At 55.1% G+C, this 16,180-nt stretch overlaps 1 protein-coding gene across 4 annotated transcripts in view; it reads right to left on the bottom strand.

Annotated features, from left to right (window-relative positions):
- Nucleotides 1-705: 705 nt before the first annotated feature.
- JDP2 (Jun dimerization protein 2) overlaps nucleotides 706-16,180 on the bottom strand; it is a 38,163-nt gene continuing 22,688 nt past the window's right edge. For 3 of the 4 annotated variants that reach the window (XM_045451545.1, XM_045451548.1, XM_045451547.1), the window contains exons 3-4: nucleotides 7,868-7,972; nucleotides 706-1,865 (exon numbers count right to left, since the gene is read on the bottom strand). In XM_045451545.1, coding sequence (XP_045307501.1) covers nucleotides 1,680-1,865; nucleotides 7,868-7,972 — 291 coding nt within the window. In that variant the 3' untranslated portion in view covers nucleotides 706-1,679. The remainder of the gene's footprint in view (nucleotides 1,866-7,867; nucleotides 7,973-16,180) is intronic. The other variant, XM_045451546.1, reaches the window with a different exon arrangement.

The following is a 16,180-nucleotide window of genomic DNA, read 5'->3' as shown; positions in this document are numbered from 1 at the left end:
TTCCGGGATCACGGCACAGCCTGGGACTCTAGCCAGGCCCCCCTAGAACTAAATGTTACCCATGGCCCCACAGGCTCCCTCTTCTAATCAGATGAGACATCCAACCCCAGCCGATAATCAACAATCACACAGCAAGCTGGCGATGGGTGGAGAGTCATGGCTCTTGGAGGCCAAGTTTAAACGCCAGCTCTGCCCCTCCCTAGCTGGGTAATCTTGGACAAGCCACTTACCCTCTCTGAGCCTCAGTTAAGTCGTTTATACAATGGGGGCAAAGATGCCTACTTCACACTGTCAAGAGTGAATGAAACTATATGTGCTTGTCACATAGGAGGTCAACGAATGGGGGCTGCAAGGATTTAGCACATGACTGTTAGCTCCACGAGCACAGGGCCTACCTAGATTTGTTTTATGCCTGGTGACCACTCGGCGCCTTGTAGAGAGCCTGGCGCACGCAGGACGGGCACTCAATCCACTTGGGGAGTGAGTGAATGAACGAAGGGAGTACCGCGGACTTCTTGAACCCCTCCGAGCCTGAACTTCCTCATCTGTAAAATGGGCATATAAACACTCACCTGGGAGGGCTGTCGTGAAAACCAAGAGCCGCCAGCCGATGCGCGAAACATCCTCGGACACCGCACAGCGGGAGGCCCGCCGAGCGGGCCTCGCACCCCCTTCCCTGGGCAGACACCACAAGAGGCGGCTGAGTAAGTAAGAGTAACGTTTACTGAGCGATACAGGACTGAGTACTGTGAAGGATTTACCAGGATGGAAACGCACCCCATGCCCGCCCCTGCCACCCCGACACCCAGAGACTACTACAGTACTTAGGAGTTACACACGACGGCCATAACTGCTGGATATCTGTTCGTAACAAACAAACCATAGCATATTTATACTATATCACATCGAGTGATTATAGAAATCCATATATATATTGCTTGTATAAAATCTTTTTTTTTTTTGTAAAAAATATTAAAAAAAAAAAAAAAAAAAAAAGAAAGTATAAAAAAACATGTGCAGTTGAAAAGCCCTGCCAGGACAGCCAGTCTGTAAACATTCAGTGAGTATGTGCTTTGGAAGGGCGCCCGCGCCTCGTGCCCACAGCAGACTCCAGCGGGGCCGTTGAGGGCGCGCCCCGGCTGCCGCTCCCGGGCAAGGCCGCGCTGGACCCACGGGGGCAGGTATGGCTGGGCCCCACGTGGCGCCCGCTCCAGCCTGGCATCAGGGTCAGGGGGGGCAGGGCTGGGGGCAGGCAGGCTGTGGTCCCACTCAGTTCCATCCCCAGCCGCATGTTTGTTTGCAACTCATGGCTTTTCCTGGCTGCTCCGAGGTCCCTCGGTGGGTGCCCTGGTGGAGAGGCCATTTGGTTGGGTGTCTCTCTGGCTGGGGGCCTCTGTCCTGCCTCCTTCCAGCTGGGCCCCAGGCAGGACAGCCCCACCGTGGGTCTACTTTGGTCTCAGCGCTTGGTCCTTCTAGGTTTCGTCAGCCCGTTCTTCCCCTTGTGTGGCTGATGTGAGTTTCACAAAAAAGCCCGGCCAGCGCTGGCTGTGCTGAGCCTCATTGTAAAGTTTGTCATGCAGCAAGGAAGGGCCCTCTGGGACCCCTCGTCCTCCCCCCTCTTCCCAAATCCTCCTCCTCCTCCTCCTCCTCTTCCTCCTCTTCCTTCTCCCAGCCCATGGTCACTTCTTCTCTAGCTGCTCCAACAGCGGGTTCCCTTCTGATTCGGGGGTCTTGACGCTGTCCGTCCGGACGATGCAGGTGGGGCGATGCCGGTTCAGCATCAGAATGAGCTGCTGTCGCTCCTGCTTCAGCTCCTCGATCTGGGTCTTCAGCTCCGCATTCATGAGTTCCAGCCGCTCAGATTCCTGTGCACAAAAACAGGGACAGGGCTGTAAGCTCTCACTGGGGACCGGCACTGCCTCTGGGGAGGTACAAGGCACTCCCAGCTGGCATTTGCCTGTTTTCTGCCTGCCAGCTTCCCACTGGAAGAGGCACAGGACCTGCTATCGAGCCCCCAGGGTCCCTGACTTTCTGCAGCAGTGGCCGTCACCCCTGTGACACTGGCCTGTGTCAAAGCGGGAAGGACCCAGGTTATATTCTGGGGCCAGCCTGGCTCATGTCCCACCTCCCTCCTCTCACTCAATCCACTCCAGCCACGGCGACTCCCTTGTAGTCGCTCAAATATGCCAACACCTTCCTGCCTCCGGGCTCTTGCCCAGGAAACAAAGGGTGGGAGAGGAATAGGGACCCAGTGGGTCCACAGGGGGTGGGAGGGGACCCGCGGCTGGCAGTGCAGTGGCAAAGTGCTTTGATGTGTGATGTGTAAATGTACATTGGGGCTATGCTGGCCTGCGGGATCACTAAGCCCAGTGTGCTCACGTCATTCCTCCCCAAACGAGTACTTCCTATCAGTCCATAATCATTGAAACAGCTCTTCGTTATCCCCTGTTATCTAGAAGCTTTGCCCACTGGGAGGCGATCAACTGTCACCCTTCTGGATCCAAAAGAAAGTTTCCAATAGACCTCAAGTGAGATTCCCAATGAACTTCCAGCTCAGTTGGAGAGACTCCAGGGAAAAGAAGGAACGAATGCTGGTGATTCGTTCTTGGGGAGGGCGGTGGGGGGGGGCGGGGCGGGGTTGTGGGTTCAGAGTGTGGATGGATAGGCGACGAGCAGACCAATTCAGGGCTTAGGGGTCAAAGCGGTAAGACAGGAAGGCTTCGCCGGACTGTGTCTGAGAACTTACAACCCGGTCGAGAGTTGGGATTTACTCAAGGGCCAGCAAAGTTTCGGACCCAGTGGCTCTCGACTCAGAGCGATTTCGCCTGCCAGGAGACATTTGACAACGTTCGGAGACAATTTTGGTTGTCCCCCCCCCCTGGGGAGGGTGGGTGCTACGGTGTCCAGTGGGTAGAGGCTAGGTATGCTCCTAAACCTCTTGCAATGCCCAGGGCGGCCCCGCAACAAGAACTCTCTAGACAACATGTCAACAGGGCCGCGGTTGGACAACCCGTACCAGGCCAAGAACAAGCTGCGGTTGCAATCGCGCATGTGACAAAGGAGCTGGGTGACACTGGCTTGGGTCTGTGGGCTTGCCCCTCCGCCGGCGGGGCCAGGCTGGGCAGCCTCCTGCGGGGAGGCACCCCAGGCCGCCGTCCTCCTCATAGCGGCTGGCCCGACTGAACTGCCACTTGGTCTGTCTCGGGGGTAACAGCACGAGCACCTGGGGAGCTCAGAACTGCTAAGATGGGCAGTCCTCGGGACCAGACACTGAAGGAGAATGGCCCCCCAAAAAGGAAAAAAGCGCTCTGGGGGAAGACATTAAAAAGCAGCTATGGTGGTTTGGACCCAAGGAGGTGTGTGGATTCACACTCATTCATCATAGGAATGGGTGGCTCAGTCAGTTAAGCACCTGACTCGATTTCAGCTCAGGTCACGGTCTCACAGGTCACGAGTTCAAGCCCCGCGCTGGGCTCTGCTCTGACAGGGCGGAGCCTGCCTGGGATTCTTTCTCTCCCTCTCTCTCTGCCCCTCCCCTGCTCGTGCCGCCGCCCCCCCCCCCCTCAAAATAATAGACATTTTAAAAAGTTATTAAAATGTTAAAGTATATCATGGAATATCCTGCACTCGGACCGGCTGGCTGTCAGAAGGTAAGTGACTGCTTTTTAGTTTTATTTCCTTCTGTTTTCTCGGGTGGTGCTACACGTTTATTTATCGTGTAAGTAGAAGTTGAGTTCAGAAGAACCATGATTATAGAAGTTGCCTGTGGTTTTCTAACAGCAGTTACCTGCTCTGTTTTGCTAATTAATTGAGAAATGTGGGCTAGGATCTTCACATGTTAATTATGAAGTAAATAACTCTGCTTGCATTTTTTGTTTATAGTGTTGCCTTCTGGTAGGTATTTCTTGCCCTAGAGAAAATGAAACAATTTGTTGTTTCACAATAGATTGCAAGTGAGTGAACGTTCTGTCTCTTCCACTAGGCTCACCAAAGGCAGGAGGAAAAATACAGGGTGAGGGGCTGGGTGTCCTGGTATTTCATCCTGGCTGTGTGACCTTGGCCAAGTCAATTCCTTTCTCAGGGCCTCAGTCTCCTCCCAGAGAATATGATTGGCCTAGAGGACTTTCAGCATTAAGATTCTCTGATTTTAGGGGTGCCTGGGGGGCTCAGTCGGTTAAGTGTCCGACTTCGGCTCAAGTCATGATCGTGTGGTTTGTGAGTTCGAGCCCCGCGTCAGGCTCTGCTGACAGCTGGGAGCCTGGAGCCTGCTTCAGATTCTGTGTCTCCTTCTCTCTCTGCCCCTCCCCCCGCTGTGCTCACTTGCGCGCTCTCTCTCTCTCTCTCAACAATTTAAAAAAAAAAAAGTTACCCTAATACACTTAAAATAGAGTTCTATTTCCCAATGTTTTTTGTAAGTATTGGGAAGAAGGCTGGAGGCCTCTTCTGAGCCCAAAAGGCCTGTCTGAACTAAAATCCTACCTCTGCCACTTTAGCTATGTCACTGTGAACCAGATTCCCCATGTCCCTGAGCCTGGGCAACCTGAACAGCGTGCTGGGCGGTAGAGGAAGCCCTGGGTTCTAGTCCTGCCTCAGCTGCTGCAGAATCTTGAGCAAACGTTCATCCCTCTGAGTCTCAGAATCCTCGTCAGGGGAGTGAGGGCTGCTTCGCCTCCCCTCCAGGGTCACCATCTCCTTGTGACCATCAAGGAGGGAATGGCCATGAAGAGTGCAGAGTGCCATGGGAGTGTGAGATGGGCTTCCTGTTACCAAAGCCCAGAGAATGAACCCGCGTTAGGCACGGCAGGTGCAGCAGGCACAGAGGTCGGCGTTACAGAAGGGAGAAGCATAGGGATGCTGCTCCTTTCTGCAGACAGAGGAGCTGCTGAGGTAGCCCTGGCTGCCTCAGGAACTCGGCTGGTCCAGGCAGGTGAACTCGGAGATGCTCTAAGAGTCTCCCAGGGTGCATTTAGATGTCCAGGGGTCAAGGATGGGAGAGTGACTTTTTACATCATATATACATGTGTGTGTGTGTGCACACACATATCCTTTTGTACCTCTGAGCCTTATAAATATTTTACGTGTTCAAAAATAAACTATAAGGGAGCCCTTCACGTTTGTGGGCACTGGCTATCAACACAGCCATCTGCATCCATGTCCTAAACCTCTGTTACCAAGGCCAGAGGGGAAGAGAGGAGCACGGGCGGAGAGGGAGACTGGGCTTGAGCCCAGACTGAGCTGCCTAAACCCCCCTCCTAGACCCCGAGGCCACCAGGGACAGCATGACAGCCATGTAACTGGTCTTCCCGCTGCCCCAATCAGGATCAGCTTACATGGCTAGGACCTGGGGTCTGCCTGCCTGTCCATTCTCCCCCGTGTACTCTAAACTCCAGCCACACTGACATTCTTTTCCATTCCTTAATCACATCCTTAAACACCTCTTGCCTCTGGCCTTTGCTTGCCCTGTTCCTGCTAACGCCTCCACCCCGTCCATCTGGTTAGCGCTTACTCCTCTGTCTCAATGAGCAGTCTTCCCTCAGCCTAGACTAGGACAGGGCCTCTCAGTGTGCTCTCACACCAGGCTTGCCCAACATAAGGCATAGGGTGCATTACCATTCCCCGTTTTCTATCTGCTGTCCTCCTGCCTGCTGTGCAGCGGGTACTCACTAAACACTTATGGGATGGATGGATGGATGGATGGATGGATGGACAGATGGATGGACGGACGGATGGATGGTCAAAGGAATGAATAAATCCCAGCTCTACTACTTGTTGGCAGTGTGACCTTGGACAAATAACTTGACCTCTTCTGAGCTATAGGTCAGTCTCTAAAATGGGGGTAGACGGGGCACCCGGGTGGCTCAGTCGGTTAAGCATCCGACTTCGGCTCAGGTCATGATCTCACGGTTCGTGAGTTCGAGCCCCTCGTCGGGCTCTGTGCTGACAGCTCGGGGCCTGGAGCCTGCTTTGGATTCTGGGTTTTCCTCTCTCTCTGCCCTTCCCATGCTCATGCTCTGTCTCTCTCTGTCTCTCAATAATAAAGAAATGTTAAAAAAAAATAAAAAATAAATAAAATGGGGCTAGCCGATGTTTATCTCCCTGAAATGTTATAAGATTAAATGAGGCATGTGGCAATCCTGCATACAGTTGGTGCTCAGCAAATGTTTCTGGAATGTGACGAGCAGCTAGCACTATTCATTTAGCACTTTCACTGCCGCGGTGTGTGTTCGCTGGGCATATATCTTGCCTGCTAACTGGCTGACAATCCCTTGAAGGCAGGGAACTTGTCTGTTCCCTGCCATGCCTCACCCAGCTCTGCAGGCACTCTGGGCTGGAAATGAGGTGTGGGACACACCATCCATCTTAAATGCCCGTGTGAGACCCGTGTCTTAGAAACTTCTTGAAAACTTACAGCCCAGCGTCGGTCTACCATCTCTTCCGAGGAGGCTCTCGGCTCTAGGAGTCTGACTCCCACCTGGAATGGCCATCCCCCTGCCTTAGATGATCAGAGCCCCCAGGTGGACACACAGCTCCACGCTGTCTACACCTGTGACCCCAGATTTCCTCTCTGCTTGCTGCAAGCATGAGAAGAGACCCGTATATACCCCAGCATCAGAGAAAACCAGGGCCGAGTTAGCTAGTCTTCAGCTCCCACCAGAGAGACTGTGTCTGCTCCTTCCTGTGTGTCCCCCAGTGCTCCTAGCACAGTGCTGGGCATTTAGTACCTGCATGAAAATGCTTGTCAACAAATCAACGAGTGAAAGAATGAACAAATGAATGAACAAATGAACTCGAGCTAGCATAGCGCAGTGTTAAGAACAAATGCTTTGAAGTTAGCCTCGGGCTGGAATCTCAGCTCCGCCACTTAGTTGCTGAGGGACCTGGGCAAGTAACTTAACCTCACCATGCCTTAGTTTCCCCATCTGTAGAAAGAAAATAATGAGGGTACCTACCTCATACAGCTATCGTGCCAATACAGAGATAACATACAGCAGTCCACACCCTGCCCAACTTTATAAATGTTAGCAACGCCGTTAACTGTTGCATGCTATAGAACAAAATGGGGCCCCCCGGTATTATTATTGTTATATATGGTTACAGTTATTATTTAGTAATGAACAAGTGATCCGGAATGCGGAGGCTGGAGACTACCAGCCTGGACTGATTAGCTTCCTGGTCATGTCCCTTCACTGCCAGCTACCATTTTTGAGAAGCAGCAAAGGCCTAAGAGATGGGACCCAGGGGAGAAAGAACAAACACCCTGCTTGGCACCTTCCAAATGGAAGGTCGGGGACGTGCTCTGAGGGCGGGGGTGGGGGTTGGGGGGTAGGCTCTGCTGGCCTTTGGGTGCAGAGCTGACCTCTGGTCCCTGGAGGCAGCAGCTCGGGGGTCGTGTTCAGTGGGGCTGAGGCCAGCCAGATGGGATGCAGGGCTGGAAGAGCCTCTGTTCACCGCTCACACGCGGGGCATGGCGCCGTCACCTACGTCGTTAGCATCCACCCTAGACAACTTTGGCAGCCACCCGGCCTTTGAAGCGGGGACCACTTCGCAGTCCTGGGCCATCTGGGCCAATAAGCACCAGCGTCGGACCTGGTAGAGGGGAGCTGGCTCCTCCCACCTTCTCTGGCAGTCAGGGATCTGGGTGGGCCGGACCTGCTCCCCGCTGCCCTTGGTTATCTTGGTTCAGGGAAAGGGCACTGGATGGAAGGCAGGCCAGAACAGGGGGTTGCGGCTGCTCGGGCAGACGGCCAGCAGGCACACACTGATTCCGCGGGCTTTGGTGACGACACACGTCTCCTGGCCCACGAGTGCACAAGCCCGCTCCGAAGGACGAGACAGGTGCCCCGCCCTGGCCAGCTGCCCTGCTCACCCGCTGCAGGAACTCCGTCCGCTCCTTCTTCTTGTTCCGGCATCGGGCTGCCGCCACTTTGTTCTTCTCCCGGCGCCTTTTCCTTCGCTCCTCTTCTTCATCTAGCTGTGAGGGCACAGAGCCACGGATTAGACATCCAGGCGGGCCTGGAGCACCGCTTACCTCCTGACACCGACGGCAGATGGACAATGTCCCCCGCAGTGAGGGAGCCATCCCTGTCTGCCAGCCCACTGGCTTCCCTGCTGGTGGGTCGGAAACGCTTCCCAGCCAGCCCACGGATCCTCTTAGAGCAGGTGGGCAAACCTGGGAGGGGTCGGTGTCCCAGGAGGGCCGGGCCGCCTGGGTTCTGCCAGAGGTCAGGAGGCACCAAGCCCGGCAAGTCTATTCACACAGAGGTGACACCCAGCGGGTGGTGACAGACCCGTTCTCTTGCCCAGCCCAAGCCTTCTGGGCACTATTTTCCAGGCCAGTGGTTCCCAGGCACTCCTTTAAAAAATGCCTTGGGCATGGACATAGATTTCACATTCTACCCCCACACACTTCCGCCTCCCCGGGGTACCTTTGCCCTGCCTCTTGGTCCTTCCAGACGCTCTGATCTACCTCCTGGTGCTAGTAAACAGCCCACCCCCCGCCCCCCTATCTCTCCTCGCCCGGGTTCGGTCCTTTTCGCTGCTTCTGCAGGTTGTCCCCCACGATACCCCCCCTGTATCCCAGGGTGCCAGGGCTCCCCCAAGTGCCCTGCATGGACACAAGCAGAGGGGCCTCCCGAGTCTCCCTTGCTTCTCCCCCAGGATACATTAGAAAATTCACCACGCATAAAATAGGGCCCATTAAGTGGGAAGGGAGAAACTCACTGCCCACCAGCCCTGACCCCAGCAGGATCACTTTGCGGTGGTGCCTCTTGCTGTCTGTTAGCTACCAGGAGAATCCGGAGGACACACAGGACCAGCTGGGGCGGGGGACAGCCTGGAGTCAGAGGCCACTAGAGAAGTCACTGGATTGCCCTGGCCTTGCCAACTCTCTCACTTCTTGAGCCAGTGGGGGTGAATCTGGCAGCCTGAGGCCTGGAACAAGGTCTCAGCTGAGAGGGCTCCAGGCCAGGAAAATAAACACCCTCTCTGTGCACTCCCAGCATGCTCTAGGAGCTTAGGACCGAGGGCCTGGCCAGAGACCAGCACCCACGGCCATCGGCACAGGTCCTGGTAATACAACCTTCTCCTTCTCCGCCACCTCCGAGTTTCTCCCTGACCCGCCCTACCCCTCCTGGGAGGCTGGCTGGAGAGGCAGCTTGTCAACACGGCCACACCCAAGCACCTCCCGGCCCCTTGGCCTCCCTTGAAATAGAACCAGAAGTGACAGCACCTCTGGCTGACCCGTATCTGGGAAAATAGAAACCTGGACAAAATTGATTCCACCCAACCTCAACCTCACCCCCACCAGGGCCGAGGTAACCGTGACGACAGGCAGAGGGAAGGAACTGGAGGAAGTGGCCAGCAGTGCAATCTCCCCTCGGCCAGGAGGGTTTGCCCACAAACTGCCAAGGTGATGTGTGCAACCTGGGCACTGCCGGGCTCACGGGGCCCGGAGCAACCCCGGCTTCTGGCAGAGCAGCCGTTTCCTGGGAGACGCCACCTCTGTCCTCCGAGACCCAGCTCCCCGCCCCAGCCCTGCACAAAGCCGCGGGCAAACGGAAGCTGCGCCATCCGGCTGCGGATGCGAAGAGGCTCAACTGGGCCAGGCCGATGGCCGCGCTGGGGGCTTTCCAGCCCCCCCTGTCCAGCCTTATCCGTCCCCTCCAGCCATCGCCTTCTCCCCACATATCTCCCCCTTCTCCAAGCCAGCTGGGCCCTCCTGAGATAACCTTCCTTTCCTCCTTGGGAGACTCTTATTCAACCTTCGAGAGCAAATGTCACCTCCTCCAGGAAGGCACTTTTGACTCCCCAGACAGAATCGGCTGCTTTTCCTGTGCTGCTACAGGACTTTGAGTCCCCTGCTTTCAGGGTCTCTATCGTATCCCATCATAGTTCTCTGTGTATGCAGGTATCTGTGTTCCCTGCTGAAGGACGGGGGACCCGAGCATCGCCAACACCTGGATAGCACTTAATAGGGGGCTCAGCAAATGTCAGCCACATGAATGAGTGAAATAAACGATTCCAGGGAAAGGTGGCACAGGCTTGGATTCTGTGATTATAAAAGCAAGCTATTGCCTATGTTTGCCTCTGCATAAGCTTTCCCCAGTGCCAATAAGGGGCCTTTGCTGCCAGGGATGGTCTCTTCTGTCTGTCTGCAGGAGCCCAGCAAAGCGTGGGGGTTGCATCCTGTCTTCCCCAGAAGCACAATGACCAAAGACAGAGTCGCGGCTGGGGCGGGGGGGGGTGGGGGTGGGGGGACAGGCCCCCCGGTGGCTGTGGCAGGTCTGCACGAATCCCGAACAGGCACGGACACACTCCAGGCTGTGCCCTGAAGCCTAAACACCCCCTAAAGTTCCACAGCCACCAGCGGCCTCCACGCCCGTCCCCAGGCCTCTCCTGCCCCCATGCTCCACCTCAGCTGACATCTCCCAATAAGGCAAGAAATGGCCCCAAAGCCCCATTACCACACCTTCCCCACTGACACTGTGTTACATGTTCCCCAAATCCTCCCGCCGCCACGTAAGAGCCGCCTGAGGAGTTCTGGAAACCAGCTGCTGGAGTCCTGCCAGAAAGAAGAGGGGGGCTGGGCAGTGCCCCTCAGCCCTCTCATCCCCACAGGCCAACTGTGGCCCAGGCCTGGGCGCTCTGTGTCCCCTGCCTGGGACCCCCCCCCCGGTCCCCCCCTCCCACCGCCACTAGCCTCCTCCAGTTCCTTCTCTCACCACAGTCCCAAGGCTGCTGCCCCCGCTCCTTGACGTTCCTGAGTCTCTAAAACATTTGGCCATGAGGGGGTGAGACGGCAGAGTGTTGTCGCCACACACAGCGGGGACGTCTAAAACCGGAACCCCAAAACGGGGCATGATGATTTGTTGCTGCAACGCAGTTGGAAGAACAAGAATGTTTGAGGAGGAGGCTGCTTGACGCCCAATACATTTAAAGACCCATGAGATGAAGGCCTGCTCTCAAACATAGCTCTGGCTCTGTTTTCCCCCAGTTCCCAGGAAGCCCTGGGGCAAAGCTGGCCGTGCACTGGGGTGAGGAGTGAGGGGGAGCCCTGTGCCACACTTCACATTGGAGGGACAGGCTGGGGGGCTCACGGCCAAGGGGGGCCTCCGGTCGAGCAGACCCTCCTCAGATGGCCCGTTCCCAAGGCCCTGCTTGTGAGCCCCCGGCCACAGCTGACTGGAGCAGGTGCGAACGGCTGACCAAGAGGGGCTGTATTCACTGAACTTGGACCGCTGGACTGAGGGACCAGCGGCTTCAGCCACGTGTCCAGAGAAGCAGAGCAATCAGGCTGCGATGCTTGCAGATGGGCAGAAGAAACCAAAGACGGCGTGGCAGGAAGGAAACAAACCCTCAGCTACGGAGGGGAGTCAGAGAGACAAAAAGAAGGAATGGCAGACAGAGAGAAAAGCAGGGCCTGGGCCAGGGTGCCGCCAGTGAGGTGCCCAGGACACGCACCTAAGGAGACACTCACTCCAGAGCTCACGCAGGGGCAGGGTCGGCACCCAAGACCGACTGCCTCCTTAAATGCTGTGCCCTGGGCGTCTGGCTCACCTCACCCTGGTCCAGGCCCTGAAAAACAGAGGGAGCTCCAGGCTGAGAAGGTGAAGGCGGAGACAGAGAGGAAAGAGAGAGCAGAGAGAGACAAAGATGGGTGGAGAGAGACATAGAGGCGGTGCCACTAGAAAGGGAAACACACAGAGGCATGAACAGAGGTCAGTGGTTAAGACAGGCCAAGTGAACAGACTGAAAGCACACACCGAGGAAGAAACTGTCTCAATCCTCCTGATTCCACCACTGGAGGGGCCTAGGATTCCTGCGCCTTGAGTCCGTGATGCATACCCCTGAGTCTATCCTGAAAAGTTCCTCCTCTGGCCTGGAGGGAGTTTGAGAAGGTTTCTGCCTCTTGCAACTGAAAGATGCCCATGTCTCACAAAGAGCTTGAGCCAACAGAGGTGGTTCGTCTTGGTACGTATCCAGTCCTCTGGACTAGGGGTCTCAGCAGGTTAAATGGCTTCAGTGAGCCGAGGACAGTCCTATTACCCTCCCCACTTTTACACATGACAAAACTAAAGATATCAAGGCTGTGCAGAAGGTCAGCGGCAGCTTGAAATCCGGGCCTTTTGGCCCCAGGGCCCAAGAGCCTCCTGCTCTTTGAAGGGCTGCTGGTCTATGTGTGCCCCACACACATATGGTAATACGCCCCCTGTCCTTTCAGCTCTGGCCTGGTGATGGGATTGTAAGTAGCAACAGAAGCTTCTGACTCTGACGACAATGACCGTGTTGTTTTTCCCTATTCGGGTCTTTTAAAATAAAAACAATTTATTGCCCAAGTAACACTGAATGCGTAACATGAAAGATGACTGGTTTACGGGGGCGGGGGAGGGGGCGCCTGGGTGGCTCAGTCGGTTAAGCATCCGACTCTTGGTTTTGGCTCAGGTCACGATCTCACGGTTTGTGGGATCGAGCCCCGCATCGGGCTCTGCACTGACAGTGCGGAGCCTGCTTGGGATTCTTTCTCTCCCTCTCTCTCTGCCCCTCCCCTGATCATGTGTATGTACTCTCTCTCTCTCTCTCTCTCTCTCTCTGTCTCTCTCTCTCAAAAATAAATAAACGCTTAAAAAAAAAAGCTGACTGGTTTACGAGAGGGGCCTCCTCCACACCTCTCCTGCAGGCCACGTGGCTTTCACATGGTGGCAACCTCCTCCCAGATTTGATTTTGAATTCTGATATTTCACAAGCATTTCCAACAAGATATCTTGTGGGACCCACAAAGAGATAAGATGAGAAAGACTAATGATACTTGTTAACCCGAGGCACTGAAACTACGGACACTCTTACATGGACAAAGCAATATAAAGGCAAGAGCAATAAAGCTGGGGACAAGCAGAGGTTGGGGGAGGGGACCCAGAACAAACCCCCAGCACTCACCAGAGCAGAGAAGGTCTGAAAGGCTTTATCTTGCACTAAGGAGCGCAGCAGGGACGCAGAGAACCAGGCTCAGCTGAGACACGTGTCATCAGGGTCGTCAGCACGCACTTTGGGGTCTAAGAGGCCTATGTGGTACCTGAGAGGAGCACCGACTGTGTGCTCCTGGGCAAGTCACTTGGCCTCTCTGAGCCTCTGTTCCCCACCTGCGTGGGGAAGGCACCGAGCCCTGCCGCACAAGGCTGTAACAGGACTAAGTGCCAATCTCGAGCCTGGGACATAGGAAGCGTGCTGTAAGTGCCAGATCCTGGGCCTGCCTTCCCAGGTGAGGCAGAAAGCAAGCTTGGGGCACGCCCAGCCTCCCCCAAGGGCAGAATCTGGCACAGGAGACCTGGGGTGGAGGGCAGGCTGGGGGTGCCTCAAGGCACACGAGTTGTCAATGAGCAGGCCCAGAGCAACAGCAGCCTGGCAGCCTCAAAATCTAGCCCTGGCCAGCCCCTGCCCCCCCCCCCCGCCCCCCCAGGAGCCACACTGCACGGAGGAGCCACATTTCAACACCAGGGACCCATGAGCACCCTGGGAAGTAAACACCCAAATACCAAACATACCAGACATTCCCCCACATAAACACGGCTGCGCTGAGCCCCGGGGCTGCGGTTCCACACCACTCCTCTGTCCAGCCACGCATCAGCAAAGTAGGGCAGTCCAGGGGCGAGACGTCCACAAGCCAGCTGGGCCAGGCCTACAACCCCAAGGGGAAGAAGGAGGAAACCCCAGGGGCCTCTGTCCAACACCCCTCCTGCCCCCATGCACCCTGCAGGGGCCAGGCCTTCCCCATCAGCCTCTCCCTAGGGCTGAGCTGTTGGCAGCCGTTCCCCCTCTAGCCCTGTCTTCTCCGGCAAGCCCCCCCCCCCCCCTAAACAACCATGGCCTGGACCTCAGCTGTGAAATAGTGGGGCAGTTTCAGTGAGCAGTGGGCAGAGCTGCAAGACAAAATTCAAGCCAAATGGTCAGTCTAAGGCTCGAGTTGCAAACTCAAGTCACTTCCCGGGGCCAAGCAAGTAACGTTAGCAAGGGAAGGGGGCTGGATGGGGCTGTGGCCTGCAGAAGGGACCCCCCCCAGCCGGCCTCACTTGAGCAGCACAGACTCAGCATTGCCAAATCTTCCCTAGCTGACCATACGGGGTTTTCAGTAAAATCTCCCAATTTTTAATGTTGGCAACAAATTCCATCTTGGAAAGGACACTTCGTGGGCCACACATCTGTGGGCTACACCAGCCCATGGGCGGCTGATTTATGACCCCAGCAAGCGACAGACCCTGGCGGGGTTGGTCATCAGACACCTAGTTCTAGTCACCTAGATGCCCTATTCTGTGACCGTGGGCCAATCAATTCATCTCTCCGTCTTGTGGCTCATCTTTGATAAACACAATCGCTCCTACTTCTCACTAACCTTCAAACGCCCTTGCAAGGTGGGTATTAGGGGCTTCATTTTACAGTTGAGGAAACAAGGTGACGTGTCTGCCAGAAGTCGCCAGGCCAAGAACAGACAGGGGTTCGACTCCATTACATCATGCTGCCTTCCAACAGTGGGCTGGACTAAACTCTCCCCCAAGTTCTGTCTAGCTTTGACATCCCTGGGTTTCTTTTCACCCAACGTTCAAGAGCAATGTTGGCTTGATTGAGGGGAGAGGGAGGGGGTTGTGGGAAGGACATCTTTTCCCTTTTAAGGAGTTTCAGAAATAGTCGCTTCACAGACTCTTAGAGCCAGAAAGGAGAAGCCCCTAGGCCAACTCCTGGATTTTACACATGAGGAAACTGAGTCCTGGGAAGGAAGTGGATTGCTCCAAGGCTCACACTTGAGGGCAGGGCCTGGGTCACTGCTGAGTCAGCCTCCCTGGGCCTTTGGGCTCCACCTGACTTCCTCTTTCTGGAATGTTCTATGCTCTGGATGAACAGCACTAACCTCGCCTGTCCCCCTCCTACTTCTCTGACCTCTCCTTTTCTGTCTCTTGCCCAGGACCCTCTTCCTGTCCCTTTCAGGCCAATGTCTCCTGGGGTCCTATCCTTGACGTGCTGCTTTTCTCGCTCCATGGGTACTGCCTATGGTTTATCATTTTCATCTACCTATGTGGTTTCAACTACCATTTATATATGAAAGCCAAACAGTTCTTTATGATCAGGACAAAACATCCAGCTGCCAGCTGGATGTTCAGTCTGGATGTCCCTCAGCCCTTCAAAGTCTTTATCCTCAACTGGCTACTTCCTGTCTATTCTCCACCCCAGGCTGGCACCACCCATTCACTGGACTTAGACACGCAGCCCTCCCCCAACCTGTCCTTCTCTTTATCTCTTATTTTGACTCTTCAGGCCATCCAATTCTACATCCTAAATCCTCCTCATATCTGCTCCCCACTCGCCATCCCCATTCCAGGCTTCTTTCTACCTCCTGACCCTACATGACCATCCTCTATCTCAGCCATCGAAGGGATCTTTCTAAAACACAAATCTGATCCAGTTACTTACTCCTCATTAGCCTCAGGAGAGAGCTCAAGCTCCTTCATGTGTCAAGCGAGGGTGCCTGTGACTTGGCCCCATGTGTTGTGGTCTTTTCTCCCATCCATCCAACCCTACACTCCATGTTCCTGCAACCCTGAGCCTCTCATATCCCACACTTACTTGGCCACATGCCTTTGCCCCTGCTGTTTCCTTGGCTTGCTCTCCCCTTCTGCATTCAGCTCAAGCATCACCACCTACAGGAAGGCCTCCGTGGTTCTCATCGCTTCCAGGCTGGGGAGGTGTCCCTTTGCTCTGGGCTCCCATAGAACTCTGAGCTTATCCTGGCCCCCAGTGTGCTGTATTGCTGTATTCTGTCCTCAGTTTCTGCCCCCTCCACTAAACTGGGAGTTCCATGAGAGCAGAAATCTGTGTCTTGTTGATTTTTTAAATTGTTTTTAATGTTTATTTATTTTTGAGAGAGAGAGAGAGACCATAAGGGCAGAGAGAGAGGGAGACAGAATCCAAAGCAGGCTTCAGGTTCCATGCTGTCAGCCCAGAGCCTGATGTGGGCTCAAACTCACGAACCGTGAGATCATGACCTGAGCTGAAGTCGGACACTTAACCAACTGAGCCACCCGGGCACCCCTGTGTCTTGGCGATTTTGTGTGTGTTCTGTACCTTTGCCGAGTTTGCAGCCACCCGGAGTGCTCAATAAATGTGTGCTAAAGGGAGGCCTGATCCACAGAGCTGG

The sequence above is a fragment of the Leopardus geoffroyi genome, chromosome B3 (assembly GCF_018350155.1).
Source record: "Leopardus geoffroyi isolate Oge1 chromosome B3, O.geoffroyi_Oge1_pat1.0, whole genome shotgun sequence".
Lineage (NCBI taxonomy): Eukaryota > Metazoa > Chordata > Mammalia > Carnivora > Felidae > Leopardus > Leopardus geoffroyi.
The sequence above is the reverse complement of the archived record's forward strand: the minus strand, read 5'-3'. Positions and strand labels throughout refer to the sequence as shown.